Source organism: Micromesistius poutassou (genome assembly GCF_964030765.1).
Source record: "Micromesistius poutassou genome assembly, chromosome: 22".
Taxonomy (NCBI): domain Eukaryota; kingdom Metazoa; phylum Chordata; class Actinopteri; order Gadiformes; family Gadidae; genus Micromesistius; species Micromesistius poutassou.
In genome coordinates, this window is record NC_140292.1 from 13,660,817 (window position 1) to 13,688,316 (window position 27,500).

Consider the following 27,500-nt stretch of genomic DNA (forward strand, 5'->3'; position numbering starts at 1 on the left):
ACACTTGATGGGCGAATAAAGATACATGTTGGTTCAGAACACCTAAGAAAGTAGTCTGCACACAGTAATATAAGGTTAAATGTGTTTTTTTGCATTCATTTATATTACCTTGGCTTGGAAATGTATTCCATGCTGGTAAGCCTCCTCGTTGTGGAGAGGCACCCTCGAATCGGCCAAATCGTCCACCAGATTGTACCTGTTCCTCGCAGGCATGATCGGTTCACAACACCAAAAAGTGATTTTAATAAGCCAACGTGAAAGCGATCTTTCCCATATCTAACGAGCAGGCCCCAGACGGCTCCGACCCCAGGCGGCTCGTGGAGACGCAGTCCATTGTAGTGTGCAGCCTGCAGCCTCAGCGCGCACCGGGTCCCGGTCTGACCGATAAGTCAACACGTCTCAGCGCCCGGGGACCTGAGGGAAGCCTCATGTGCGTCGTTTCCACGGTAATATCTCCGGTAAATACGAGGGAAACGGACTTGTAATCAATTATGAGTTGGTTCCTGGATCCGAGAGGGAATCCGGCAAAAAATTGGCGATTCCTTTCCGCAGGTGCCGCTGAAGTGCTCGCTTGGCCGTGTTTGAAAACTGTGCGGTCGGTGGCGGGGTCGTATCGCTCCGTCTGCACGCACAGCGAGCCTCCCATTGGAGGGAAGTTCCCCATGACGTAACCCGGTCCCATCCCGTAGGAAACGACCTGCATTTGCATTTAAAATCCTTCTGCGGGATAATAAGTGAGGTGATTTGAAGCTGCCCCCATGAACGCGTAGTAAGCAGGCACACGCACACGCACACACGCACGCACGCACGCGCACACACACACACACACACACACACACACACACACACACACACACACACACACACACAGAAAAATAATTAGAGGATATATTATGTTTCCCCCCATGGGGAACATGCCCCAGACACGAGGGGTTTCCGTTTTCATGTCTATGCATGAATCTCCCGCAAACACACACACACACACACACACACACACACACACACACACACACACACACACACACACACACACACACACACACACACACACACACACACACACACACACACACACACACACACGGCTCAAATCAAGGCTTTCTTTCTAGCGCAGTGAGCAGGCATATATATATATATATATATATATATATATATATATATATATATATATATATATATATATATACATATATACATGTATGCTCACCACCACATTATATATATATATATATATATATATATATATATATATATATATATATATATATATGTGGTGTGGTGGTTTAATATAATCAAATCACGTCAGTTAAGACATTTACAAGGGAAAACTGTGCCGACGCGCCCCCTAAAGGATGGTCCTCCTCCTCATATCCACAAGATGCTTTGAATCATACCGCTGACTCGATGCAAGGCAGTGTTAGTGTACAATTCCTTTAGTATTGTGTGTTCCTGAAAGCCGTCGTGATGGACACTGACTTGTCGGAGCAGTGTTGGTCCACTTTGGAAAATTATACAGAATGAGAAGGACAGCAGCACACTGGCAGTGAAGAACCACATCCCCTGTGGGCTGACGCTTTACACAAACATGTAAATACACACAAATAGACAGAGAGTGCTGAATAGTGGATCGTTGATAAGTAGATTATACTTAAGCAAACAAGTGGTAGTGAAATAAAGAAGAAAAGGCATAACAATAATCATATGCACTGAGAAACTCTACGTGAGATTCTGTTTGAACTAACGTGCTAAAGCCTTAGTATTAACTCAGAACTCGTGAGTGTAATGAGAAGCGTGAAGGCTCAAAACCTCCGATGGTGTACTCTTCCTGTATTGATTGTTTGAGTCAGAAGTATATTATGATACAATATTGATGTTCCGTTTAAACAAATTTATAAACAATATGATTCATATAACCTAGTCATACATTATTCATATGAATGTCCATCTGTTCATAACTCATTTAATGTTAAAGCTGACCGAGGGATACAGCTTGTTGCAAGACCTTTATTATTCTTCGTTTTTACAAAATCCCAACTTTAACATTCACTTCACACCTATTCTGCCTTAAAGCCATATTTGTATGGACATTTTTCACATCATCCAATAGATGAAACACAACCAAAAACACAATTTAAAGACAAGACATTTTATTTTTTGGAAATGAAAGAAACAAAAAAAAAGGAGACATGATAAATCAGATCAAATGCGGGCGTTAGTACCAGTACCAGTATTATCAGCCTTGTTAAATCCCCAAGTCACAGCAACCACACAGTTCAAATCAAAACACATTTCATTCACATATACTGCGTTATACATGACATCAGATGTAAAGGACCACTGACCCATCGCAGGTCAGACACATCGCCGCAGTACCGCCGTTACAATCCTTAATGCCTGCTTACCGGTTAATGCACAAGGCCTAAACATTCGTTTATGTTTAATACGCTGGCTCATTACGTTGTGTTCATTATAAAGCTACTACACATTCATCGGTATCCAATGCATTGCACATAAAAGGTCTGTGGGCATTGGTGTAAAAAGAGCCAGCTCCGTGGGTAGGCTTCACTACACGACGTGAGAGCAGTGTGCACACGAGGGTCAGATGAGCCTCCCTTTCGACAAATAAAGGCAAGGCAAGGAACACAAACACTGTAAGGGAAGAACAGGAAGTCACCGGCTCCACGCAACGCCACCGGCAGACTACTGACAAAAGGCCAAACCACAGCCGCCGTTGTGTTTGTGCATACACAACAAGTAGTCCCTGAATCAAGACACTTTTGGGGGAGGGGGTCGTGGGGGGGACTTAGGAGCATTACAAATAAACAACACAGGGCTCACACTTAATCCAAACTCTCCCCTGAACACTACAAAGAAGTATAAGAAGTATTTCAAAAGCGTTTTTATAAGAGGCTTACATCGCGGGGTGGAGGCAGGAGTGTGGTGGCTGGGGTGTCCCCCTCCCAGACGTGGTGCAGGGTTCGCTGCCCCAGTCTACCTGTAGATACCCTATAGGGTAAGGTACCCTATCTCCCTAAATGCTTGTACCTGGGATCACTGCAAGGTGTCTCCGGTGTCTCCGACCACTGCAAGTCCCCTTGGAGGAAAGTGTCCGCTAAATGACTACAGAGTTACAGTGAGCGGTGGGCGGCTTTAGAACCAAGAACCTGCAGCCAAAGTGTGAGTGCTGGCATCTTGAAAGAGGAAACACGAGGTCCGCGGGAAAGAGATCACTCCACACATTCCACATAGACTGACACAATGGAGTGGTGAAGATAACGGACGGTATGTAAAGGTCCAAAACTCTTTGACTGACCATGAGAGGACGTTTTAGGAACAAATCGAACAAAACATAAAGCGTAACGGGCTGCTGAAGTTCTACCTCTTTGGGTAAACAGAATACATTCCTAATTGTAAACATTTCCCTGATGCCAATATGGACCTAGGCTGCCATCCAGAATTATCAACGCAAAACTAGAAAGTGTGTATTATATATTGATGTATATATTATACGTTGAATGCTCAAAAGTCCCTTATTGTAGTGGAATTAAAGTATTTCTTAGCAAGTTTTAAATCAGAATGCACTTGGTCTGATGAGTACCAAACGGGGCCAAGCCGATCTGAATAACAGCCCTCAGTAAAGGTCGGATTAGTCAGGTAAACAATGTTTGATTCTGTTCAGATTTCCCTGAAAGGCTCATAGGTTCCAAGGAATACATTATCACAGTTCACAGTAGAAAAAAAACAATTAAATAAAAAGCCAAAACCTCAACTCAAGTCCGAAATTAAACTTAAAAGTGAACTACGTCTACACACCACGTAGCGTTCACTCAGAGGGCTCGCACCGGGGTCCAAACAACACGAACACAGCGTCTCAGTGAATAAATACAACGAGTTTGATAAGTTGGCTGTCGACCTGTAAAGTTTAGAGGATGAGGGGACGGATGGGGGAGAGAGGGAGCGAGGAACCAAAATGGCGGGTAGGACCACTGTCCCCTCTGGGAAAACAGAAAAAAAAAAGGCGAGGGGGATAAAAGGTGAGGAGACGTTCACTCGTCAGTGGTCCCCGTCATCTTCTCCTCGTCGCCCTGTTTCTGGTGCTGCAGGCGGGCGTAGGTCACCGCGTCTCCCCTGGGAGTCAGGGGGAGGGAGGGAGGGAGGGGGAGGGAGGAAGAAAGGGGGAGGGGGGGAGAAAGGGGGAGGGAGGCAGGAAGGGGGAGGGAGGGAGAAAGGGGGAGGGAGGAAGAAAGGGGGAGGGAGGGAGGATGATGCAGATAAAGGTTGTCAGTAAAACAAGCAGCAGCCCATTAGAGCAGCTCTAGTGAATAATAAACAACGTTGGGAGTGAAAGGTTCCGAAGGTATTAAATGCTGAATCACATGGATTATTTATTGAAGGACGCTGTTTAGAAAACTAGGAAACTAGTAAAACTGGAAAACTAGTTTATTATGAACAGCGAGCAGTCAATATTAGTGGTGATTCAAGCATTCAGAGAAGAATAAACATTATCTTATGCTTTGCTTCAAACAAAGTAATATGTTCTCAACACGTCGAAACCATCTGAACCATCTGAAGAACGTACTTTTTGCCGAGGGAGGCCAGGCCATACAGAACCCCAGTGGCGAAGGCGATGCCGTTCCCGAACAATGTGGTGATGGAGAAACTCAAGACCACAGGGAAAAGAGCCATGCTGCAGACACAAGGACAGACAGCCCCAACAGGGCACACTCTAAGGTCAGTCAAGCCAGATATGGAATATGAATTTGGTCACTAACAGACTGTTTTGAGCACTTGACGCAGTTTGCTGAGAGATGTGTTATTTCTACCACTTAAACATCTGGTACGCACTAATAATATTTTTCAACTTCCTTCTTCTTTCTGATTCCCTTGTTGTTAGAAACCTGTTTTGTGGTTACTTAAATTGCTATTGCATGCTTCAATTGTTCTCAGACTCTCTTGGAAGTCGCTTTGGATAAAAGTCTCTGCAGAAATGACTCGTGTTAAAAATGTTACAGCAAAACAGTTCACCCCCTGTAGGGACATCCACCTTCTCCCAATAGCAATGGTTTTAAACGGTCATCCTCACCCACAGTAGAAGAAGGCCTTCTGCCAGGGCTTGAGTTTGTCGGCCCGGGCCGCGACTGCGTTAGCAAACTCTATGAACTGGCAGCAGAAAGGGACTTCACACAGGAACAGGACGAAGGCGTTCAGCCTGGGGAGAGGGTGGAGCACACACAGCACGTATCGCTCTGTCCTCCAACACACCCAATACACTAACATACACAATATTAAGCTGTGAAGTTAGATCTTTTTTTTTATATATGTGATTGATAGAGAGAGATTGACAGGAAGGTATTGGGATATAGAGGGGAGGACATGCAGCAAAGGACCACAGGCAGGAATCTAACCCGGGTCTCTGTGGTCAGGACTGGGCCTTGATGGTACGCGCTCTACCCAGTGAGCCACCGGAGCGTACGGGAAATCAGAATTTGAGCAGTATTATTATTATATATTTTATGTTGTGTTCTCACAGTAATAGCCACGTTTAAATGCATTGGAAAGAACCACATCTACTAATACTTTCCTCCTGTCAAACTGTTCCCTTTGGATTGGGAGCAGAGCAATAATTTGGTATAATTTTGTAATAACCAATTTTCCTAAACAAAATATTGAAATAGAAAACTATAAATAGTGAAACATGCCCTACTAAGCAGAACGTCCTGCAGCAGTGTGCCTGTGCCTGTCTATCTGCACCACTTCCAGAAGGGGGTGGATGGAGACGGAGACAGGGGACGGGCGTGGCCCTCAAATCACTACCAGGGTCATTGTGCCGGAGCCGTCCTTTCAGAGGGTCTGTTATCGGTTTGTTGCGTCTGTTCTATGCACAGCACACTTCCCTTTGCAGTTTCATGGGCTCGTTATTTGTCATTCATTAAACTCTACTCTATTATGTTTACTTTATTGAATGTATATTACACTTAAAAAAAATGCATCCTGAGCATTTGTCAGACAATATTTTTTATTATTAATAATAATAATCTAAATATCAATAATGATTTGAAGTATGAACTTCATTCCAAACATTATAGTATCCAGTGTTTGCTCCTTGGTGTAAGGCTGTACTTACACCATCCACACTCCAGCAGCGATGTTCAGGGGGTTCACCGTGACACACATCCACACGCCCGACACGGCGCAGGCTTAGGGATTTAGACCAGAAATAAAACACATTACAACACAATCACAGCTAAACCTCCAACACAGCACTGGGTCTGGACCAGACGCAGAGAGGACCGACGGGCGCCAGGACTCACAGGTAGGAAATCATGTACAGTAATCAGACTGTATTAGTTTCAATTACATTTCTACAATAAAATACTCAATCCGATGCTATATTTCACTGCATGATGTATACATATGCAAAATCATTGACATGTGTCACAGACTCATTTGTGAAATAATTTGAACATAAAATATAATGTCATTGTATTCCAACATCAAGCCTTACACCCAGAAAAGACCCTGGACGGCCAAAGACACTGGCTGTAGATGTGTGTTCGGTACTAGCCAACGTCTACGCGGAGGACAATGTTGTATTGCAGTTCACAGTTCCTTACTCGGACTGCCACCAAATTCAACCAGTAGGCCTTTATACACAACATAACAAATCAACTTCACGTCTAGCTTAACAGTCCATCCTACACCTAGCTAGCATATATACACCTAAACTTTACCGTTTGTTACCTGACATGGGAAATGGTCTACGCATTGTTTTAAAGAAATACCCTTTTGGGTTTTACTGCGGTTCTATTTAGACCCATCAAAATGCTTTCCAGAGGGTAGGTAATCAGTGTTTATCTAGTTCTTATCTAGATCTTAACAGAGCTGAACTAAAGCTTCAAATAAGCAATCGAACGCAAGCAATTTCCCATCTGGCTTCTGGATGAAAACCATGGTCAGGTCACGCTATTTCATGAAATGTGAGTACCATGGCTATCACAGATTAAGGTTAATATGGCCCTAACCTTAACCCTGTAAAGGCTTTAATGATAAAGACAATGCTGTTTCAATTGTTGTTACTAGTTTACAAATAGCTAGGCTCATATTTCCCTGTCAAAATTGCGTTTCACAATGTAACAATAATGGAAAACAGGTGTCTCGTTGTGTTATATTTTACACAACAAGTAAAATGCATTTCTTACACTGCGATATACCACTAGTTAAGAATGCATAATAAAGCTTCCTTGCAGAGATTCATGCAGGACGGCCACACAGATGTGCACTCCCATGCTTTGTTGTCTACTCATCAGCTCTCCAATATTCATACTGACTTCATACTGATTGGACCACAACCAAACCAACAATAACACTGACTTATCCCTGCATGAACACACAAATAAGGCTACACTAGGCCATGACCGTTCAAAGGATTAAATCGAGAGGCAGCGTGTGCACGGTGCCCATTGAGGTTACCTTCAGACCTCTGTAGCAAATCGAATGTATTAAATGACACTTGAGCACAGACACACGCAGCATATAGCCCTGATAGTCCCCTGGCCTCTGAATAATACAGAGCCCAGTGAAGGTGCAGCAGTCTGACAGGTGAATGTGATACGGCCACTGGCACTACAGTGTCACCCTGAGGGAGGAGCAGGTCAATGAGGCTCCAATCCTGCTGGGAGAAGCTCTTCACATTGTGATTTAGGGAATAAAGACACGTTTCTTTCTTCTTTTTAGAGTCCTTTTTTTTCTTTATGGTGTATGGTATATATGGTATATTTGGCCACTTTGAAAAAAGGGGCACAGCACAACACTACACTACACTTTGAAACTCGTGGTTAATGGCTACACTGTGCCGTGCCGATGCCGTGCACAGCCCCCACCGCTGTAGTGAAGGGCCAGAGTGATGAGACAAAGCCTTGCTTAGAAGACAGAGCCGTTGATAACCAATGCAGGAGATGGGAACGACCCGTCTTGTTGTAGACATAAACGCTGACATTAACAACACAATTCAAACTGTACATAGAACAACATGCTCATCTGATCCTGGCATCTTCAGCAGAGGCTCTGAACCTAGAGGGCGTGTGCGTGACTGTTTGTCAGAGAGAAGATGTAAGTTAACCCATCCTTGAAACTCCATCGTGTGCAAGAGACAAGACAAGAGAAACCAACTCGGCCAAGTACTCACATATCCCTCCTAAGACCCCTGCGATCTTGCAGAGCCACCGGTACCACCAGGTCATGCCATCGTCCTCGGGGACGCTCTTGGTGGGTGCGGCGGCGGCTTCCTCGGCGCTCATGGTGGACTGCTGGCCCCCAAATCTATTATTTAGACTCGGAACACACAATACACCTGACGGCAGCGAGCGAGTTCAACCAGCCTGCTGGAGCTAACCTGGTCGACGGGCGCTGAAGAGCAATAGATCAATGTGAAAACAGATGATCCGTCTGTATATCTGGCTCGACTGGCTGTCAATAAGCAAATGCGATACAGGGGTACGATTTGTTTCCTCCTGGTATGGAGCGCTCCGTGGTCCGGGGATGCTACGTTTCTAAACCCCCCAGCACTATTCTGCTAACCATAAAGGCTAAAGAGTAACTACTGCCATGCACCGATCTGCAGCGGCACTCCGCATCGGGCCTGAGGCGATCCGGAGATTATGGATAGAAAATATTCACTATTACTATCAATATAAAAGGTCTGACTTGACTGTCAAAAGCGTCACCCTGTTTCCCAGAAAAGCTGACGCTGTCCCTTGTTCTCCTCCCGTCGTCGCCCCCTTGACAAAAGGTAAGCCTTGCGCCGAGGGAGGGGTTTGCTGCTGGAAGTACGTCATCGTTTGTTTACATGTTGTGTTTTTAGTCTAGGAGATTATCCTGAACTATATCGTTATCCCGCTTTCTAAAACGGAAGTTCCTGTTTCCGACCACCACTATGAGTTGTCACTATGTGCGTTGACGGTCCTTGAGTGAACTGCGAATTGATAAGAACATGACAAGAACAAACGCAAGAACGAGGAGGAGAATAGAGATAGCGTTGTGTCTAAAACAATGGGATAACATCCGAAATATGTAAAGGAAAAGGATATCCCGGACCCTCTATCGAAAGTCCCTCTATGTCTAGCAGATAAAACCATGTTACTGAAAATCCCGCCCTCTATCCCGCCAATAACGCTCATTTGGCGCATCCTTTTCCGGGAGTTCCGTCGTGACTTGAGAACGCCTGGAACCGAGGTTATTAAAACAAAGACATTTAGTTAATAATCATCCAATATGTTTTTATTAACATTTCTGTACATGTTTTTCAATAAATGTCCCTGCCAATATTAATGACAGCAGACAAAACAACAAAAATAACATTTATTTGCAACGATGTTTGTATTAGTATCACGAGGTTCACAAAATCATCTAACAAATAAGTTGAGATGTAGGTCAACCTCTTTTGGAGAGGTAGATGGGACTACATGGGTAGAGTTCAAGCCGCCCAAGTAGAATTGGCCAATTGTTCAAACTAATCGATAAAAAAATAGTATTTGATCAAAAACATGAAGAAAAACCACTGGCATCACTCCGACAGCAGAGTGGACCGTAACGGCCTCAGAGTCCGCCGGCTCACTCTCCTTTCCTCCGCCAGGGGGAGGGACTTCCTCCTCGCTGGCGGTGTGTGACACAGCATGTCATCCAGACTGCGCTGCGTCACCTGACCGGCCTTCTGGAGCTCTGACACCATCTGCTCCACCCTCAGCTGGTGGGGTCCGTCTTCACTCCGCAAGCGCAGAAGCTCAATCTGGAAAACAGTTTAAAGATCCCATATCATCACCCTAGAAATCCAGAGTTCTCGTGAGAGCACAATTTGAATTTGCTCAGCGAGTCACTCTGGGAACGAGCAACATACTCACTCCCCGATGCCCCTGGCCCAGAACATTAACCAATCACATCAGTGTATCTGATATAGGCGGGCCAAAAGCTCTATTTTTGTAGCTTAGCAGACGTAAAAACATGCATACGTCATATAACAGTCTAAAGCAAAGGGAAAAGTCGAAAATGCATGATATCATCTCTTTAAAATGAAATGTTGGTGAGAGTCAAGAGTTGAAAAGAGAGAGAGAGCAGAGACACTAAACAACCAGACTGTTCCTTGTTCTTCTGACAACAAAAGTTTGGTCCTGCTTTGTCTGAAATAATCTGATAATTTGATAACTTTTTTATGTTCATCTAAACATCCATTGTGTCCTTATTATTCGTATATTTCCTTACATGTTTATTACATGTTAAAGGGGTGATATCATGCTACCAGGTGTGAGTGTGATTACTCCCTGTGTGCCCTAGTGACATCACTAGTAGTGGGCGTGTCCACCTAGATGTGTGCTGGATAGATCAGTCCACCAGCCTACCCAGTGGACTGTGGCAAATGTTTATCTATCCAGATTTTAAAAAGGCTTGTAAGGGCTAATCACACTCACACCTGGTGGCATGATATCACCCCCTTTAAAATTGATCAGACAGAAATCGATGTTTCACTCACCACTTCCTTGGCGAACTCCAGCTTCTTCACAAAAAGTGTTTTTGGTGCCATGGCCGCAGAAAGCACAGAGTAGGCTCCCGTCACGGCTCCGGACATCGCCAGCATAAAGACCTACAAACAAGAAGGAAAACACACTCATGGGTACAACACAAAGAGAACAGATGAAACAATGGTATGGTACATGGTACAGCAGATGGTACATGGTACAACAGATGAAACAATGGTATGGTACATGGTACAGCAGATGGTACATGGTACAACAGATGAAACAATGGTATGGTACATGGTACAGCAGATGGTACATGGTACAACAGATGAAACAATGGTATGGTACATGGTACAGCAGATGGTACATGGTGATCTGCCAGCCTCACCTTCAGGTTCTGACACAGTCTGCTCTCCGCGTTCGTGATTTGTGAAAATAAAGATTGTGCCTTCTCAGGGTCATTCTTGAGCAAAAAAAAAAGAAAAAAAGAACAGAATTAGCAACGTATTGCCTTGAAATACCATGCAAACAGATACTACACCGAAGACTATAAGATACCAAATGGTTTATTATCTTATAAGCAACCCACCTGTCGAAGTGCTAGTGCCACAGCAAAGCAGTAGGCATGGCGGGAGATGGGCCGGTCCTTGGCCTGGCCCTCTTCTATCAGAGTGGTGCAAGTCTTAAAGGATTCTGGAGTATTCTGTACAAAGCAAACAATGCATTCATCTATTGTAATCTAACTGTTCCAGGTATTACTCTGGACAAACAACCGCAATAATCATGTTTATAATACCAATAAGAAGCACCATCTGAAATGTATTGCCAGCTTTACAAAAACAAAGAATTAGTCTTGGCAAGCTGGTTCAAGGAATTAATACAACATTAAGCCACTCAGTGTGCAGGTGTAGAACTTGCAATTTCTAGATGGATCCATTGTATTCCTACCAGTTTATAGCAGGTAGCAAAAGCAAGCATATATGTGTCCTTGTTGAACGCCACCCCCTGGCTCTTCATCTCGCTCAGTATCTCCAGGGCATCTGCAACCAACCACACGTCCTCCATTAACAAAGCACATGGCCAGCGCTTTGTTTTTAACTCAGTTTGTACTTGAACTCCCTAGCAGTTTGCTACGGCCACTTACCCTCATAACAGCCTTTGGTGAACAACATGTCGACGGCGATGTTGAAGGACGTGGCGTCGTTGAAAAACCCTATCAAGTTCTGTCGGGCAGAACAGGGAGGGAGATTTATTGAAATGTTTATATAAGGTGACAATGGGGGTGTGTTATAAGTACCTATAAGTACCTTATCTGTAATGGAAGCAGCAGCCATCTCCTCCAGACCCATCTCATAACAGAGTCTCATGAAGAGGGGACCAAATTTAAACTCTCCAAAAGCAAAGGTTTTGTTTTCTGCGTGATATCTGGTGAAAGGCAGACACGCCAGGCAGTCGAGTAAAGTACACACGAATATACGTTTCATGTCTAATCACCATGCGCCGAGTCCATGCATTTGTCTTAAACAAGAATGTGCATCTGCATTTCTTATGTTTTATTACACTATAAAATGTGTTCAGATTGTACCTATGAATAGCATCTCTGGCTGTGGCCACGTCACCCACAGACTGGCACACGTGAAGGAGCAGCCTCAGTTCATCTTTAAGTATCAGCTCATTCCTCTGCAGTTTATGATGGAAAGCCTCAACATAGTTTCCTGTAAAAAAAAAATATATATATTAGACTTATGATAAGGATGTTGAGGTTTATTAAACTGTTGGTTCAGTGTAATCAAGACTGTTTACCGTCTGGCCCCGTGATGAGATGAGCCACAGAAAGCTTCCTCTGTTGAAAATCTTGTAGTTTGATAACATCCTCTGATAATAGATTCCTTTTTGCTGAAGAAAAAACATGTGTTGTCATCTCGATTATAGTAATTGTACAGTAGCAATAATAGCTTTTCCCCGATATATCAACAGTTAGTGCATGTGCTATATTTACATTTACAAAGAGTTTACTAATGTTACTGAACCTGACTTATTCAGAACATATTCAGAACATGTGCGTAAACAAGGTTACAAGATGTCACTGCCACTGTCACTCACATTGTAGGTCATGGGTAGCTCACATGTACAACATATACAGGAGACATGCACATATTGTCTTACGTCCTATAGTGCGATCCATCCTGCCCAACCTCCTGAGGTCACAGAGGAGTCCTTTGGGTGAATCGTGCAGCAACGACCTGCAACATCTTCCCAGTCTGCCCAGCGCCGCCATAGCTCCAACGGACTGTACCAACCACATCACAACAAAGGGTACACCCGGTCATACCATTGTTTAAGACTCGTCAAACCGCTGTTTTAATAACTATACAATTACAAATATGTCAAGTTTATGTTGTAAATCTATTTTTTGACGCAAATAGTCTGAATTGATTAGAGCATATATATGGTATGTAGTAATATGCTAGTCAAGATATTGGTATGAACCAATATGTCAGCGCACTGTCGGATTGAACCTACTTTACTTCATATTTTTGCTTTCTTTGGCTCATTATGGGAATACGTTGTATTAATGCATGTTAAAGACATGTATAAAGACGTGTTTTATATTTTATCTGCTTTGGCAATGTTGTGTAGTGTGTTACTCTTCTCCAGGAGATCGCTTTGTGCCAATATGCTATTACTTTTACTTTCCAGTAGGTGGTACTGTTTTACTAATGTCAGAGAACATCTATGCTACTGTCATACGTCAGGTTTTCGGGTGGCTGAACCAAATCTGTACCAGATCTGGCACCACTGCATCTTTATCCACCACATTCACCCACCACCTATTATAACAAAACATTGGTGTATTTTGGGCTTGAAGTGGACTACTTTTATTGTTTGAGGTGAACAAAAGGTATATTACCTGTCTGAATCTTAAGAAGATTACAAAGTCATTTAAATTTGAGTAATTTTAGCGAATACACCGTCCAAAAATTAATTTTAATATTTGCCCCCTTTCATAGTCTGAACTGGTAGTCCTAAGGACAGGAGAGGGGGACTCCCTCCCTTTGCCCTAGCAACATGATTTGGACTTCATAGCCAATCAGACACAGGCCTTGGATAATTTATAGAATTCGGCATTTTCCTCCCCCTCAATCGCTCTCCTCTCTCAATCTCTGATCGATCACTCTATCCTTCGAAATCTTTCCCTCCCTCCCCCCTCCTTCTCTCTCTCTCTCTATCTCTCTCTCTCCTTCTCTCTCTCCTCTCTCTCTCTATATATATAATGATCCCTCTATATCTCTCTCCCTCCTTCTCTCTCTCTCTCCTTCTCTCTCTCCTCTCTCTCTCTATATATTCAATGATCCCTCTATATCTCTCTCCCTCCCTCCCTCCCCCCTCCTTATCACTCTCTCTCTTTCTCTCTCTCTCTCCTCGCTCTCTTATATATATATATATAATGATCCCTCTATATCTCTCTCCCTCCTTCTCTCTCTCTCTGATCCCTCTATATCTCTCTCCCTCCCTCCCTCCCCCCTCCTTATCTCTCTCTCTCTTTCTCTCTCTCTCCTTATCTCTCTCCCTCTTTCTCTCTCTCTCTCCTCTCTCTCCTCTCTCTCTATATATAATGATCCCTCTATATCCCTTTCCCTCCTCTCTCTCTCTCCTCTCTCCTCTCTCTCTATATATAATGATCCCTCTATATCTCTTTCCCTCCTTCTCTCTCTCTCTCTCCTCTCTCTCTATATATAATGATCCCTCTATATCTCTCTCCCTCCCTCCCTCCCTCCTCCTTATCTCTCTCTCTTTCTCTCTCTCTCTCCTCGCTCTCTTATATATATATATATAATGATCCCTCTATATCTCTCTCCCTCCTTCTCTCTCTCCTCTCTCTCTATATAATGATCCCTCTATATCTCTCTCCCTCCTTCTCTCTCTCTCTCTCCTCTCTCTCTATATATAATGATCCCTCTATATCTCTCTCCCTCCCTCCCTCCTCCTTATCTCTCTCTCTTTCTCTCTCTCTCTCCTCGCTCTCTTATATATATATAATGATCCCTCTATATCTCTCTCCCTCCTTCTCTCTCTCCTCTCTCTCTATATATAATGATCCCTCTATATCTCTCTCCCTCCTTCTCTCTAGCAATGCATCCCTATAACTCTGTTTCCATTTCTCTTTATGCTGGGTGTGTGCTGCCCATGAATACCTATCTCGGTGTTTGTGACAGATGCGTGCTAGACAAAAGATATCTAGCATGCATCCAACATCACGTATGCACATGGCATGTGATGCGTACAGTACATGTGATATGCATGTGATAAACTGCATTAAAGGCACGGCTTGAGGAGTCTTGAGGAAGAACAGGAAACCACCAGTGTGGCCAGACTGTGTACTATGTGCACCCACACGCACGCACATGTACACACACACACACACACACACACATCTTTGTAAACGGATTGCGGATTCTTACCACGCTTAAGGGGAATCTCTTTCTGCAATTTAGCATCTTATGCTGCCCTCAGCCGTGCTGACGCAGCAGCTCCTCCTGCGTGGAGCACACAGCGCGGCGCTGCAGCGCATGGCGGCGGTGGCGTTGGCCTCTCTGCCCACACACCCCCCCCCCCCCCCCCCGCTGAGGAGGAGGTGGACGAGGGAAGCTGCTGGTAATCAGCTAAAGGGCATCTTCAGCGTTGGAGTGCGCTCCACTCATTCCTTCCCCCGTACCGGCAATCCTCCAACCAGCCCGGAGAGCAATGGTGTGTCGAGTGAGAAGTCCCTCCAGCGAGAGAGGCGTGAGCTTTTTTGCATGAACTGTGTTCACGTTTCATCAGTTCTGCTGGTTGACCGGACACTATGACGTCAATGTCAAGAATGAGTCTCAAAGGATGCAGTCTGTCTCCTTGTTTGTCTTACTGTCTGTCTGTCTGTCTGTCTGTCTATCTGTTGGCCGTGCAATCGGTCTCTACCACTCTTCCACTACCTGTCTGTATGTAAATCTATATGTGTGTGTCTGTCTGCCTGCATGCCTTCATGTTTGGCTGCCTGCCTGTGTGTCTGCCTTTCTGTCTGTCCATGTCAGTCCAACTAATGTTCAGACAGAGGGTTCACACAGAATGTTGCTTTGTTTATTTATTTGACCTCCATGCGTGTGTGTTTCCCACCGTACCCCTCACGCTCCCCGCTGGTACCGTGACCGCCCTCCTCTTGACAGACAGACAGGTTCTGCTCAGGATCGTTGGTCTGCTTTGATTTATCCTGATGTGGCCGTCCCCTGGGTCTGGCTGGAAAGAGCCTGTGGTGTTCCACAATCATTAAAAAGTGTCTCTTCTAAAACCATTCTTCCATACACAGTACACCGGATGTCACTCCAACGGTATATTTAGATACGTGTTGACCTCTACCATAATGTTTGCATGTATTTTTTATTGCACATACAATGAATGTACAGTATATTTTGTTTTGTATATTTTTAAATTAAAAAAAATGTTTAGGGAAAGATTTTTAGCACCGGATAGTAACCAGAAGATTATGAATGAAAAGTCATCAGAAATGATTACGTTGGCATAAAACTGCTGAAACTCATTAGCGACAGAGATAAATATTTATTGATGATAATTTATGATTATTTGGGAGACATGGAATTTATAATCTCTTTAATTTACAGGAGAGGTTATTCTTAGTAGTAAATGTACAAGTTACTTTAAGATACATTTTGCATAAATGCAATTTGTCACTTAATGGAACGAACTCTTTGAGGTTCACAATGCAGGTAATCACAAGGGCTTCTGAATGGCTGGAGGGTAGACCTGAAAAAGCAACACCTGAGCAAGGCACCTAACCCTTACTGCTCCCGCCGAGCTGGCTGTCGCCTTGCATGGTTGACTCTGCCGTTGGTGTGTGAATGTGTTCATGAATGGGTGAATATCAGGCAATATTGTGAAGTGCTTTGGATAAAACCGCTATACCATACTATAATAAGGTGCCAGTAGGTACTGTAGCCAAGTACCAAGGGAGGAGCTTCCATGATTGATTTATGAATTGTATTTGGTTATTTCGTTTGTAAAACTATAGCTCATAAATAAGAAAGTAAAAAAAAAATCGTGGTTACTGTAGCAACATGGCGATGCAGGAATATTATATTCACTTTCTGTCAAGTCCCTTCTGATGTCACAACATTTGACATACTGCACATTTAAACAATCATAATGGACATAAGGGAACAGAGACAAGAAAGAAAGGGTGCTTATATCATGAAGAAAAGATAGTGCACAAACACTAATCTAAACTAATCTAGCAATTTATGAAAAAGCAAAAAACGCCAGTAGATGCACTGGAGAAGTTGGCATGATTGACATGGTATTTCCACAGCGAGTGTGTGTCATGAGTTTAAAATGTCTGGCAGATGGAGCTAGCTGTTGGCACAACAGGGGTGGCTGAATTAGTTATTCACTGATTAGGCGCCATACATCTGGTAGAAAGAGTGAACTGGTGAGAGGAGTGAGATGGTGAAAGGGCTTACATCTGGTACATATTGGCAATAGTATTTTCCCCTCTCATCTCTCATTTAACGGACATTAGGAATCCGTTTTCATATGGTAATATTCAGAAAAAGAGTTCAAAGGGATCATCACGAGTTGTAGTTTATTAAATGTCCAGTGTTTTTGCAGAAAGATATTAGATTATTTATTTGTGGTAGGAACTTGAGGGAAGAAGAATGAAGGAAAGGAGCAAAAACACAGACTTTACATTTTTTTCCGCAACAAATTTTATTGTGGTACATTTTTGATCATTTTTTCTTTTAAGAAGTGTTCCCTTTACAGCACATTTCCAATGAGGTTAGAAGAGGTGTTTCCACACACACACACACACACACATACACACACACACACGTCAGAGGAGGAGTTTGTTGAAAACTAATCGCTACAGCTAAATATGAGTTGGGAAAGGGACAGGGAAATGTCAATGCAAGATCACAAGACAAATATACCATACATCTGCAGACAAACATTAACAATTGCACAGAGAAAGATGCAGAGATCAAGAGGAAAGGATTGAGAGAGACAAAGAACAGAGAGAAAGAGAGAAAACATGAGTTTGGTTCATAATGCAGTCTGTTGTTTGATCATGGCCATGCTATTTGATAGAGGTTTATCTGCAGGACATGTGATTTCTGAGGGGTTGTGGTCGTCTGCTTTACATAACTACATACCTGGCCAACGATGGAAGCGCAAGCCTGTAATTATGGACAGTGGATCTGTTTCCAGCCGTGATTTGCTGACAGTTTCTTCGGTTAACTTGCCTGCCAAAAGCTATCTGTGGTTTGTTGTATATTGTCCTGGGTTGGTTTTGCGTCATGTAAGCAATTCAAGTGTCTGGTAGTATTGTCACACGTTCATCTTTAAAGGCAAAAATGGTCGTCCTGCGGTTGGGCTGAGCCTTCAAGGCATCTGTCTCGCTGCCTCTCTGTAACTGGTACAGCGGTAAGCTAGTTATTTATTTATTTTACAAGAAAACGGCAGTATTCCAAAATAGTTGTTAATAATGATACAGTACCACTGGAAGCAGCAAATGCAAAAAGCTAATTTGATGCCAGATCTATCTTCTCCTTAACATCCAACTCTGCAGCCATGACATTCATATCCCAGTTCTAACCAGATTTACTCTCAGAGAACATCTCTCTCCCGTGTGCATCTCAGTATTCATGTGCGTCCCTTTAGAACATTCCCTGGCCACACAGCTATTTATAATTATACTACAGAGCTTTAGAAAAACAAGACATTTCAAGATATACAAACATATCCTGTCATGGCAACTAGAAAGAAAAGGCGAGGGATTTCCTATAGCTAAAAATAAACCACAACATACTAACCAACAAACAAACCAACAATAACATGAATGAAGGTTTGATCTGGCGCCGATTCAACCAATTTAAACAAGTGAAAATTAATAAATTAACAATCAACACAATTCAAAATAAGAGTAATGCTTGAGAGAAAAAATATTCTCCAATTCTGAAGAGTGGTGGGAATGCCCTCTGCTACAAAGCTCCAAACTGTTGCTAAACTGTAAAGCGAAAGAATTTGCCGGAAACAAAGATTCCTAAAGCTAAGAAAGCATTCCACTGTCAATACAATCCAGCAGCATGATTATCCAGCAGACACATTGTTCAAGCATAGGGAAACGTCTCCAAGGTTATAATAAATATTCAGTTTGGCGTAATGCCAACTATGGAGGGTAGTGCTAGCGTTAAAAGAGGAAGCATTGTCATCCTTATGCCAAGTTCATTTCTCAGGGTCAATAGTGTTGGTGGTGGTCATCACAACAGTGGTGTTCAAACTACTCTGCAGCTTTCTTCTGACTAATTGATAACCGTACATTCAGTTTGACTCTCTAAGGCAAGTTCTCCTGATCCCTTAAGTCTTAGTGGGAGGGATTATCCAAACATACATGTCCTTAACTTGGCTTTTCGCATGGCAATTCAGTAATCCAAAGTGTGGAAGAAGATATTTCGTTGGGGATATGCTTCCTTATATATACGAGCATAGATAGAAGAAACAGTAAAAACTACCTTGTTAAATAAATAAATAAAACACACAACAAGGATGTTGTTTGGATTTACTTTTGAGGCGTGAATGTCCCACAGCCGAACACGTCCGAATCGTACCACAGAGAGCTTGTATGGGATAGTGTTCACAAAGCAGTGATATAGTTTAGGTCACAAAAAAAGATCACCACTTGAAGCATATAGGTTATATATAATACGCCCTCTCAGGATCATCAGTACATCACAATTACTTTATCTGACACAATGGACCATTTTCACAGTGTGGGGGTGGGGGGGGGGTTTATAGCAGGGTAAACACGGATGTAGCTCCTACTTATCAAAGGGCCCCCATTTCACCACCAGGCTGATCCGTCCATCAGACGTCTGGGTGGACACGCCCACATGTGATGTCACTAGAGGGTCCTTTTTAAGTAGCTTGTGATGAATAATCTGCATCCCATCTGGTGGTGGAAGAGGGGCACTTTAACATCAGGTATGTTTGATTTATGTGTCTCGATGGACCAGCCTGGCCAAAGTGTGCTCATCTTCACTAGTTTTGTCTATTCCGGTGCACACAGTTGATACATAAATGGAGCAGATCCATAATCAGTGTTAATCGCTACACCCGTGTCTGTCCTACTCCGGACCACCACTGTGAAAAGGGGTCTCATGCATTCCGTTCCCTTCGTACATTCCTCCGACCGTTACCCGATTCTACGGATGTGAACTTCCGCCGTGCTCGCCGTGCCTACTTATAACTCTATCTTACAGGCGGGGAAAGACTCGTCCTGCATGACCACGGTGCTGCTGCTGGCCAGGACCATGATGTTGAGCTCCTGCTGCTTGTCGTGGGTCTCCTGGTACCACTCCCGCATCACGTCCGAGTCGTGGGTGGGGATCAGGGTCACCTGGGGGGGGGGGGGGAGATGGAGTTGAGTATGGTTTGATAGAATGGGTTACGCTAGAGTTGCAATCGAGATGATGGGATTAAAATGGGAACAGAAAAGGTTTTAAAAAATGGCACACATTTAGATATTTATCGATAGGCTGCTAAAGTTTATTTGTATTTTTTTAATCTTTGACCCCAGCCATGTGCTGAATCTCCCAATAGGACATTTATATATATATATTTTAGATTTTTATTTTAAGATTTTAAATCAATGCATTACTTTTCAAGCTAGATATCCAAACAACACAGCTGTTTTTCCACGCCAATGTGGTGTGCATTCTGTAAAACAACCTGAGAATGTCCATTTATGGCTATGTGACTCTCCCATCATAAGGCATTGCTTCAGAGCTCATCCATTCTCCAAGCAACCCACTGTATCTATACAGACAAGATACTTGGGGTTGTATTGAACTTGGACGGCCTTCAGGTAGATAGCAAGAGTTCATTATTCATACGCCCCATACATCATGCGTTCAGCTAAATCATTCATAGTGCATTCATACCTGCATATCGTTTCCCCACTGGGCCTTTCCCTCCAGCAGGGCATCGAGGACCTTCTTGTTGGGCTCCTGAGCCGGCTGGTCATTGCCGCTGACCACGTAGTAGGATGAACGGACCCGCTTGAAGAACTCAGCGTCCACGTTCTTAGCGCTGCAGTGGTTTGGGATGTAAACCAGATCCATGTACATGGGAGGACAGTTGGGCACCGCCGCTCCACTCGAGGCCTTGGTGTTCCCAGAACCTGAGAACAGAACCATGAGAATACATTTAAAAGTCATGGCAACATTTCGAGAGGTGCGAGGGTAGTGTTGATTTGAATGACGGATTACACTTGCCTGTGGTACTCTTCGCTCCTCTAGATGCAGAGGTGTTGGTCGCGTTCTTTGCATCTTTACCCTCTCCCACACTTTTCTTTGGCGAGGCCGTCTTGGTATCTTTGGCCTTCGCCAGGGCGCTCTTCCTGGCTGGCGAGCTGCTGGTTTTAGTGAGCTTCTTCTTCTTGGTCTTCTCCGCGGCCGCCTCCTCCTGGCGCTCCTCAGCCTTGAGGGCCTCGGGGTCCACCATGCAGACGTCAGGGGGGGCCGAAGACGGGGCCGGGTCCTTGGGCGCCGGCGGAGGTGGGTCGGCGTGTCGATAGGTCAGAGTCCGGTCGGTGGGCAGGGTCTCGGAGTCGTCCTCAGAGTCGATGTTGGCGTCAGCGGTGATGGAAGGGCAGTCCTCGGTCCCCGGGGGGACGTCCGAGTCGGTCTGGGACGGAGCAGACTCACTGATGGAGGTGGGCGGGGTCTCCTCACACTGCTTGGCTTGGAGCTTTCCGCCCGGGGGCGGGGGTCCTCCACCTGACTTGGTCAGAAGTTTCCCTTCCTCCAGGGCCATCTCCTCGCTCATCAGATATTCTAGCGGGTTGGGGTTCATGAAGGACGGCGACAGCTCCGTCTTAGGGTGACGGTACTCGCAGGAGCTGACCAGGCAGAGGTCCACGTCCGTCTTGGAGTGGGGAGAGGAGCTCTGCTTTGAAAGGTTGGGGTCCTGGGAACCACCGGCACATATGTAGTTCGGGGATAGAGGCAGGGATGATGGGAAGGGGACTTTAGGGCTGTTGGGGGATTTCAAGGGTGGTGTGGACATGTCACATTTGAAGGGATTTGTCTCCTTGGGCGAAAGTGCCTCTGTGGGTGGTGGTGATGACTGTGGTGGTGGAGATGATGATGGTGGCGGTGGGGATGATAGGGGTGGTGATGAAGAGGGTGGTGGTGGAGACGATGATGGTGGTGGGGAGGATTGGGGTGATTTCAATGAGGGTTGTGGTGGTGATGGTGGTGTTGGTGAGAATGATGATGGTGGTGGTGGTGGTGATGATGATGGTGGTGGTGTGGACACTGATGGAGGTGGGGATGATGGTGAAGTCGATTTTGGAGAAGCCTGTGTCTCGTAGCTATGCTGTTTGTCTTTATTTGATTTATTTGAAGATTCGTCCCCAGAGAGAGACGTGGGGCTGTCGTCTTGTTTTCCTGGTGGGCCTCCAATCAATGGTGATGAGTCAGTGGAAACAGGAGAATGGGTGAGAGAAGCAACCCTCTGGGTTACTGGAGACTTGTCTGTCGGCAGAAGTGTACTGGGCGACATCTCTCTCATTTGGCATGGGGTGGTGACAGAGGGAGTAGACTGAGATACATCCGATGGAGATGCGGAAATGACATGAACTGTATCCATCTCTTTGAAAAGAACGGTTGTTTCCACACTTAATTCATGCTCACCCACTGGTTTCAGGTCAGATCCTTCTGAGGGGCTGTAGTCCACCTCCGTGGGGCCATTCTCTGTGGCACGTGAGCTCCCTGCCAACGAGGGATGCTCTGGAGATTGCTTACTAAAGTCCAAGGCTAAGGAATGGTCGGGGGAATCCTGGCCCAACTCTACGGAGGTAGTAGACTGCTCAGGGGATTTGGCATCCTGCGCTTGTGCCCTCATCTTTGCCTTTGGCGAGTTGTCGGGGGAGATGGACATTGGCCTGGGGCTCTCCTCCTTGGATGGGGAGCCCTCCGCCTCATGGAAGGGGGTTGGTGTCTGCACCACAGAGACAGACAGCGAATCCACCTCCGTGGAATGAGGCGAGCCCACCTCGGCGTGAAGCGACGGGGAGTCAGTGGTGGGCTCGGGGAAGGAGCAGGTGGCCAAAGAAGCAGTGGATGCCGAGGCCAGATGGGAGAAGGTGTCATCTGCTACCGCCTCTTCTATTGGTGTACCTGACTTGTCTGATGTGGTGCCCTCTGATATTGACATTTTGCTCTCCTCTTTGAAAGTGATGTTGGTGTCAAATTCATGTTTGACAGTTGCTGCTGCCACATGACTACTTTCTCCATTATTTTTCTCTGTGTCAAATGTTGGCTCTTCTTTCATTGTGGGAAACTCGTGTCCAAGGGTGAGTGGGCTTTGCTGCGGGGAGACTGTCTTCTCTACAGGTGAAGAGATGCCATGCTCAACCTCCTTTGGCTCTGGGCTGGCACTTTTAGATGAGTCCTCTCTGTCACTTGTAACCTCAACGATTGTGGGTCCTTCAGCATTGTCCTCAGATGCTATCATTTTAGACTTTTCGTCTACTGGAGACTGATAGTAAGGTGTGTGACCCGAGGATTGAGGTGAATTTGTTTCCTCTAATGTCTTATCATCTGGGCTGATCAGGGACTCAGCTACCCCCTTTGGTGATCCGGTCATAGTGGTGCACAATTCAATAGGTGAGGCAAAGAGCAAGGGAGCTTCGAAATTCATCTTCTTCTCCATAGAAGGAGAATGTATTAGTGGTGAGGTCTCGGAAACAGAATTCAATCTGGTTGAGTCTAGGTCTTCTTTCTCACATGGTACATTATCCGACACCTGGGCCGCTACGGCATCATCAGACGGGAACTCCCTGCGGAATCGATCTGCTTCCAGGGGTGAGGGAGGCGATATAGTGCAGGCAGACGGAGGGTAGTCTTTGCCCTCTGTGGCATCGCTTTTGGAGAGGTCAGATTCTGGGAAATCCTGGAGCGGGGAGAGACGTCTCACTTCAAACTCCCCATAGGTGGATGTGCTAATTCTGCCAGCGTCCTGAGAAGGAGACTCATTTTCATCGCTTGTGGTATCCCTGGGTGTGGACATCCCGTCCATTGGAGTGGGGACACTGGAGATGTCCATGATGGATTGAGTGTGGCCGGAGGAGGATACCTCCAGGGCTTCTTCTATGTTTTCGTCATCGGAAGCAGTCTCGCCTTCAAAGCCCACTGGAAACGTTTCGTCATGTATGGACGCTGCTGGGGAAACCGGTGATGAGACTTTGGGTGAGGCTGATACAAGCAAACACACTTTCTCAGTGTCCACTTCCTTTACATCCTGAACCTTATCTTGTTTTAGTGTCTCATCCTCAATATCCTCATGCATTTCGCCACCAACTATTACAGATGTGCTCTCATTTTCACCAAGTATTTCATTGTTATTATTTATAAGTGTTTCTTTTTCTAATTCCACGGTTTGTGGTGTGTAAACCTCATCTGATTCCCCCTTCTCGATATAATCTACTGTGTCAGATGTCTCTTCGAGTCCAGTGCCTTCATCCTCAAATTTCTCACTTCCACACCCATCGATCTTTGCCTTGGGTTCTGGTTCATCTGGAGTCTCTCCACTATCCCCCTCCACTTCTGTTGTGATTCCTTCATCGATAGACTCTGCGGCTTCAGAGGACTCTTTGGTCTGCAACAATTCTTCATGCTGGATCAACACAGCTGGTTCCTCGTGGGTTTGCTGTATCTCTCCCTCAACCACAGCTGATTCTTCCGCTTTAAGCTCTTCAAAGTCCTTAGTCAGGTCTTCTGGGGAAGACATCAAGGACCTCACTTTCTCCATGTTCTCTGCAACAGCAGTGACTTCACATACAGGTTTAGCTTCCTCCACAGTTTTTTCTTTCTTTGTCACCTTTACCTTTTCCTTTTCCTTTTGTTTTGAAGGACTTCCAGCATCTTTTTTGGAAGATTCAGCTTTTACTAAAGTCTTCGGTTTGGTCAGTTTCTTTGGCTCAAATGGAGCTGGCACCTTCTTCACATCTTTGGATGACCTCTTCAAATCCTTCCTCGATTCATCTTTGTTCAGCTCTTTCTTCACCTCCTTCCTGTCTTTCATGGGAGACTCTCTCCTGAAATCTCTTTTGAGCTCTTTCTTTACCTCTTCCTTTTTCACCTCCTTTCTGACGTCCCTTTTGGGGGTAAGCTTTTCTTCTTTCTTCATTGCCTCTTTTTTCACCTCCTCGTGTTTCTTCTCAACCAACTTTTTAGGTTCCTTCTTCACAATCCTTTCTTTTTGAGTCTTGGGCTTGTTTTTCTCTGGAGTCTCCTGTGCAGCCGCCTGCTCTGCCTTGGGTTTCACCTCTTTTTCAGATACCTTGCGCATTGGGGCCTTCTTTTGTGTTTTTTCCTGAAGAGATTCTGCATCTGTCTTTTCCTTTTCAGGAGCTTCTTCTTTGGACTCCTTCCTGATGGCCCTGCTTGGTGAAGGCCTGGGGGTGGATTTGAGGCTCTCTCTGCTGTCAGTTCGGTGCTTCAGCTTCGCCTGCTTGGGCTTTGTCTCCGCGGCTGCGGTTGCTGTGTTTGCACTTATGGCTTTCTGGGTAACAACTGGTTGCTTCAAGAAGTCCAAGTGCTTTAGCTTCTCCAGCCCTTCCAAGATATGATGCTGGGTGGCATTTCCAGGAAAGAGGACACGCACTATCTTCTCTGAAGGGTTTGCGGGATGCCACACAATCAACGATGAAATGGACGTCAGTGAAGATACCGGAAACTCTGATTCTTTTCCATTGGGTAACATTATTGAGACTTTGTCTTTCTCACTCCCAGTCCATTGTTTCATGAAGTGCTGCAGCTCCTTGCTATTCTTGGATGGATTAATTACATACATCTCAAGCATCCCAACGCCCATCTTCTGAAAAAGAACAATTGGTTCTATGGTGTTCCCGACAGGCCTATGCAGAGACTCTGTTTTCAAGTTGAGCTTGGTGAGGAACTGCTGGATGTTTGCTGCCTCCTCCATGTTCTTACGCACCCTATAATCAGGCTCAGGGTTTCCCAAAGTCTCGGGAAGATTTACGAACACAACACCGATGTCTGGTGAGATCCTGTTCTTGGCCCAGTCACTGTTGGCCACTGAGCCCTGGGACTGCTCCTCCTCCATCTCGGCCACCTTCCTCTGCAGCATGCTGTTGATGCCGGGCAGGTTGTCGTCACCAATGTGCGTCAGGAGGATAGAGTCCACCCTGTCCAGGTGCCTCACCAGCTTCCAGAAGCACGACTTTCTCCCCGAGCCGCCGTTGATCAGCATGTTGAAGCCGTTGACGGCGAAGAGCGCCGAGTCACCGCGTCCACCGGGGAAGATGTAGCAGCAGGGCTTGGAGAGCTTGAGGAACCCCCCTGAGGTGGGCGGCTCCAGCATGTCGAAGGGAGACGGGATCTCCACCGACTCGGACAGGTATTCTGTGAACTCGGAGAGGCCCTCCATCTCCGGGAGGATGAGGGCAGCGTTGAGCTTCATGTTGATGAAGTCCTGCAGGTTGTGTTTGTCCAGATTAGAGTTCTGCCAGTCGCCGTGCTCAGGGCAGGACAGGGTGAGGTTGGCTTTGTTGGACGGGTGAATGGTGGTGAGCAGCTCACCGATCTGGAAAGAACAGGAGAGTGGACGCAACATTTCTAAATGGGTCTGTATCAGTGAAATAATTGCAATAAACACAACTAATATTGATACCTTATTCTCTTTAGTTTGGTGAATATATGATTAAAAGTACATACATTATATTATCATTTGTATGAACTTAGAATAGATAGAATAAGTCAACAGAAAAATTAATGTTTAAATCTTCTAATCTCTCTCACCTCTTGATCAGTGAAAATATCGATGAAATTGAAGAAGGAGAAGGATCCAGACTGGAGAATGAGCTCGCCAGTGTTTTCATAGCACTGACCCGACAGGACAATCAGCTTGTGTCTTGCTGTGTCTGAGATCATCAGACGTACCTGCAAATCAAACGATTGAAAACACATTTTTTATTTTATGGATTACTTAAATGTCTTGCATGTAACATAGTTATCATTCCACAGTTATTCTCCCTAAATCACACTTTTCATTTTGATTCAATGCCTGATATTGGTCTCTCTATTTCCTCTGTTCCTTTTTCAGTATTTTTCCACGTTGATCACATTCTTGAGTAGAAGTTTGAAAGCAGCGGTGGTACAAATGCTGTTCTTGGATAATTTATCTCCTCTTAAAAGATGAAATATGTCTTTCAAGTAACATCCAACATTTCAGCATGAGCAGCTTTCATTCTGGGCGTCTAAGATTCTGATTTTGAATCTAGATTACATTCAAAGTATGTACATTGTGTACATTGTGAATCATACACTGTGATTCATTGGGTTTTGGTGTTTAGTCTTGTCTATTGAAAGCCCAGACATGTGACCTGATAATGTAAAGATAATGAACGAATCGATGTGTTTCTTCTACCTCCGTGCTGACTGCATCGTCTGACGGGTTGATGAGCACCACTGTCTCCAGGATATTGCTTTTGTGGTGAAGAATTCTCTGGCCTATGGAAAAAAATAAACATAGTATACATGATTAACACAAATCAATACTAGGGGAAGTACTCTATGTTAGGTAGTGTTATATGACACCAACACACATATTGTATTTCCTGTCCGGTCATGTTCAGGTCTTCTACAACACCCTTTTAAATTCTAAGTAAATATAAATTATGATCCCTCTTGATTGTCTCAAGCTTTATGTTGGATGAAAATGATGCCCAATTCTGAGTGTATATCAATAATTGATCTCCCCTGCAAGTCCACAAACGGTCCAGAAAAGAACAGGTAGGCAAATGATAAACAATAGAACAATAGTCAGAACCACTTCATTTAAAATACATTCAACGCTAAAACTGAGTTTTGGAGTCATGAATCTGTGAAATCAGCTTTTGAATAATGCTTTTCCTCT

General features: G+C 44.8%; 4 protein-coding genes across 4 annotated transcripts in view; all 4 read right to left on the reverse strand.

The window, feature by feature from the left end:
• LOC311367909 (uncharacterized protein) overlaps positions 1 to 566 on the reverse strand; it is a 41,074-nt gene extending 40,508 nt beyond the window's left edge. Inside the window, 1 exon segment of the mRNA XM_084486775.1 lies at positions 109 to 566. Coding sequence (XP_084342901.1) covers positions 109 to 213 — 105 coding nt within the window. The 5' untranslated portion in view covers positions 214 to 566.
• A 1,589-nt stretch (positions 567 to 2,155) lies between these two features.
• On the reverse strand, positions 2,156 to 8,767 carry cacfd1 (calcium channel flower domain containing 1). The gene is made up of 5 exons (XM_084486535.1): positions 8,186 to 8,767; positions 6,125 to 6,197; positions 5,084 to 5,209; positions 4,580 to 4,687; positions 2,156 to 4,128 (listed from the first exon to the last, which is right to left on the reverse strand). Exons 1-5 carry the CDS (start codon positions 8,295 to 8,297, stop codon positions 4,047 to 4,049), a joined length of 501 nt encoding a protein of 166 aa, XP_084342661.1. The 5' UTR covers positions 8,298 to 8,767; the 3' UTR covers positions 2,156 to 4,046.
• Positions 8,768 to 9,264: 497 nt separating this feature from the next.
• ptcd2 (pentatricopeptide repeat domain 2) lies at positions 9,265 to 12,798 on the reverse strand. Its single transcript, XM_084486994.1, has 10 exons — positions 12,675 to 12,798; positions 12,312 to 12,404; positions 12,094 to 12,223; positions 11,816 to 11,933; positions 11,653 to 11,731; positions 11,457 to 11,548; positions 11,098 to 11,211; positions 10,897 to 10,971; positions 10,523 to 10,633; positions 9,265 to 9,784 (listed from the first exon to the last, which is right to left on the reverse strand). The coding sequence occupies exons 1-10, from the start codon at positions 12,784 to 12,786 to the stop codon at positions 9,563 to 9,565; spliced, it is 1,146 nt and encodes a 381-aa protein (XP_084343120.1). The 5' UTR covers positions 12,787 to 12,798; the 3' UTR covers positions 9,265 to 9,562.
• Positions 12,799 to 19,797: 6,999 nt separating this feature from the next.
• The window catches only part of map1b (microtubule-associated protein 1B), a gene marked incomplete at both ends in the record, with an annotated part of 15,406 nt that continues 7,703 nt past the window's right edge, over positions 19,798 to 27,500 (reverse strand). Inside the window, 6 exons of the mRNA XM_084486144.1 lie at positions 19,798 to 19,953; positions 20,498 to 20,736; positions 20,825 to 21,683; positions 21,876 to 26,168; positions 26,384 to 26,524; positions 27,012 to 27,094. Coding sequence (XP_084342270.1) covers positions 19,798 to 19,953; positions 20,498 to 20,736; positions 20,825 to 21,683; positions 21,876 to 26,168; positions 26,384 to 26,524; positions 27,012 to 27,094 — 5,771 coding nt within the window. The remainder of the gene's footprint in view (positions 19,954 to 20,497; positions 20,737 to 20,824; positions 21,684 to 21,875; positions 26,169 to 26,383; positions 26,525 to 27,011; positions 27,095 to 27,500) is intronic.

Coding starts and splice junctions, on each gene's coding strand:
- cacfd1 (XM_084486535.1), bottom strand. CDS start 8,297: ATGAGCGCCGAGGAAGCCGCCGCCGCACCCACCAAGAGCGTCCCCGAG. Junction 5,210..6,124: donor GCTGCTGGAGTGTGGATGGT/GTAAGTACAGCC, acceptor CCCTCTCCCCAG/GCTGAACGCCTTCGTCCTGT. Junction 4,688..5,083: donor AAGGCCTTCTTCTACTGTGG/GTGAGGATGACC, acceptor TTGTGTCTGCAG/CATGGCTCTTTTCCCTGTGG.
- ptcd2 (XM_084486994.1), bottom strand. CDS start 12,786: ATGGCGGCGCTGGGCAGACTGGGAAGATGTTGCAGGTCGTTGCTGCAC. Junction 12,405..12,674: donor GATGGATCGCACTATAGGAC/GTAAGACAATAT, acceptor TTTTTTCTTCAG/CAAAAAGGAATCTATTATCA. Junction 10,634..10,896: donor GACTGTGTCAGAACCTGAAG/GTGAGGCTGGCA, acceptor TCTTGTTTGTAG/GTCTTTATGCTGGCGATGTC.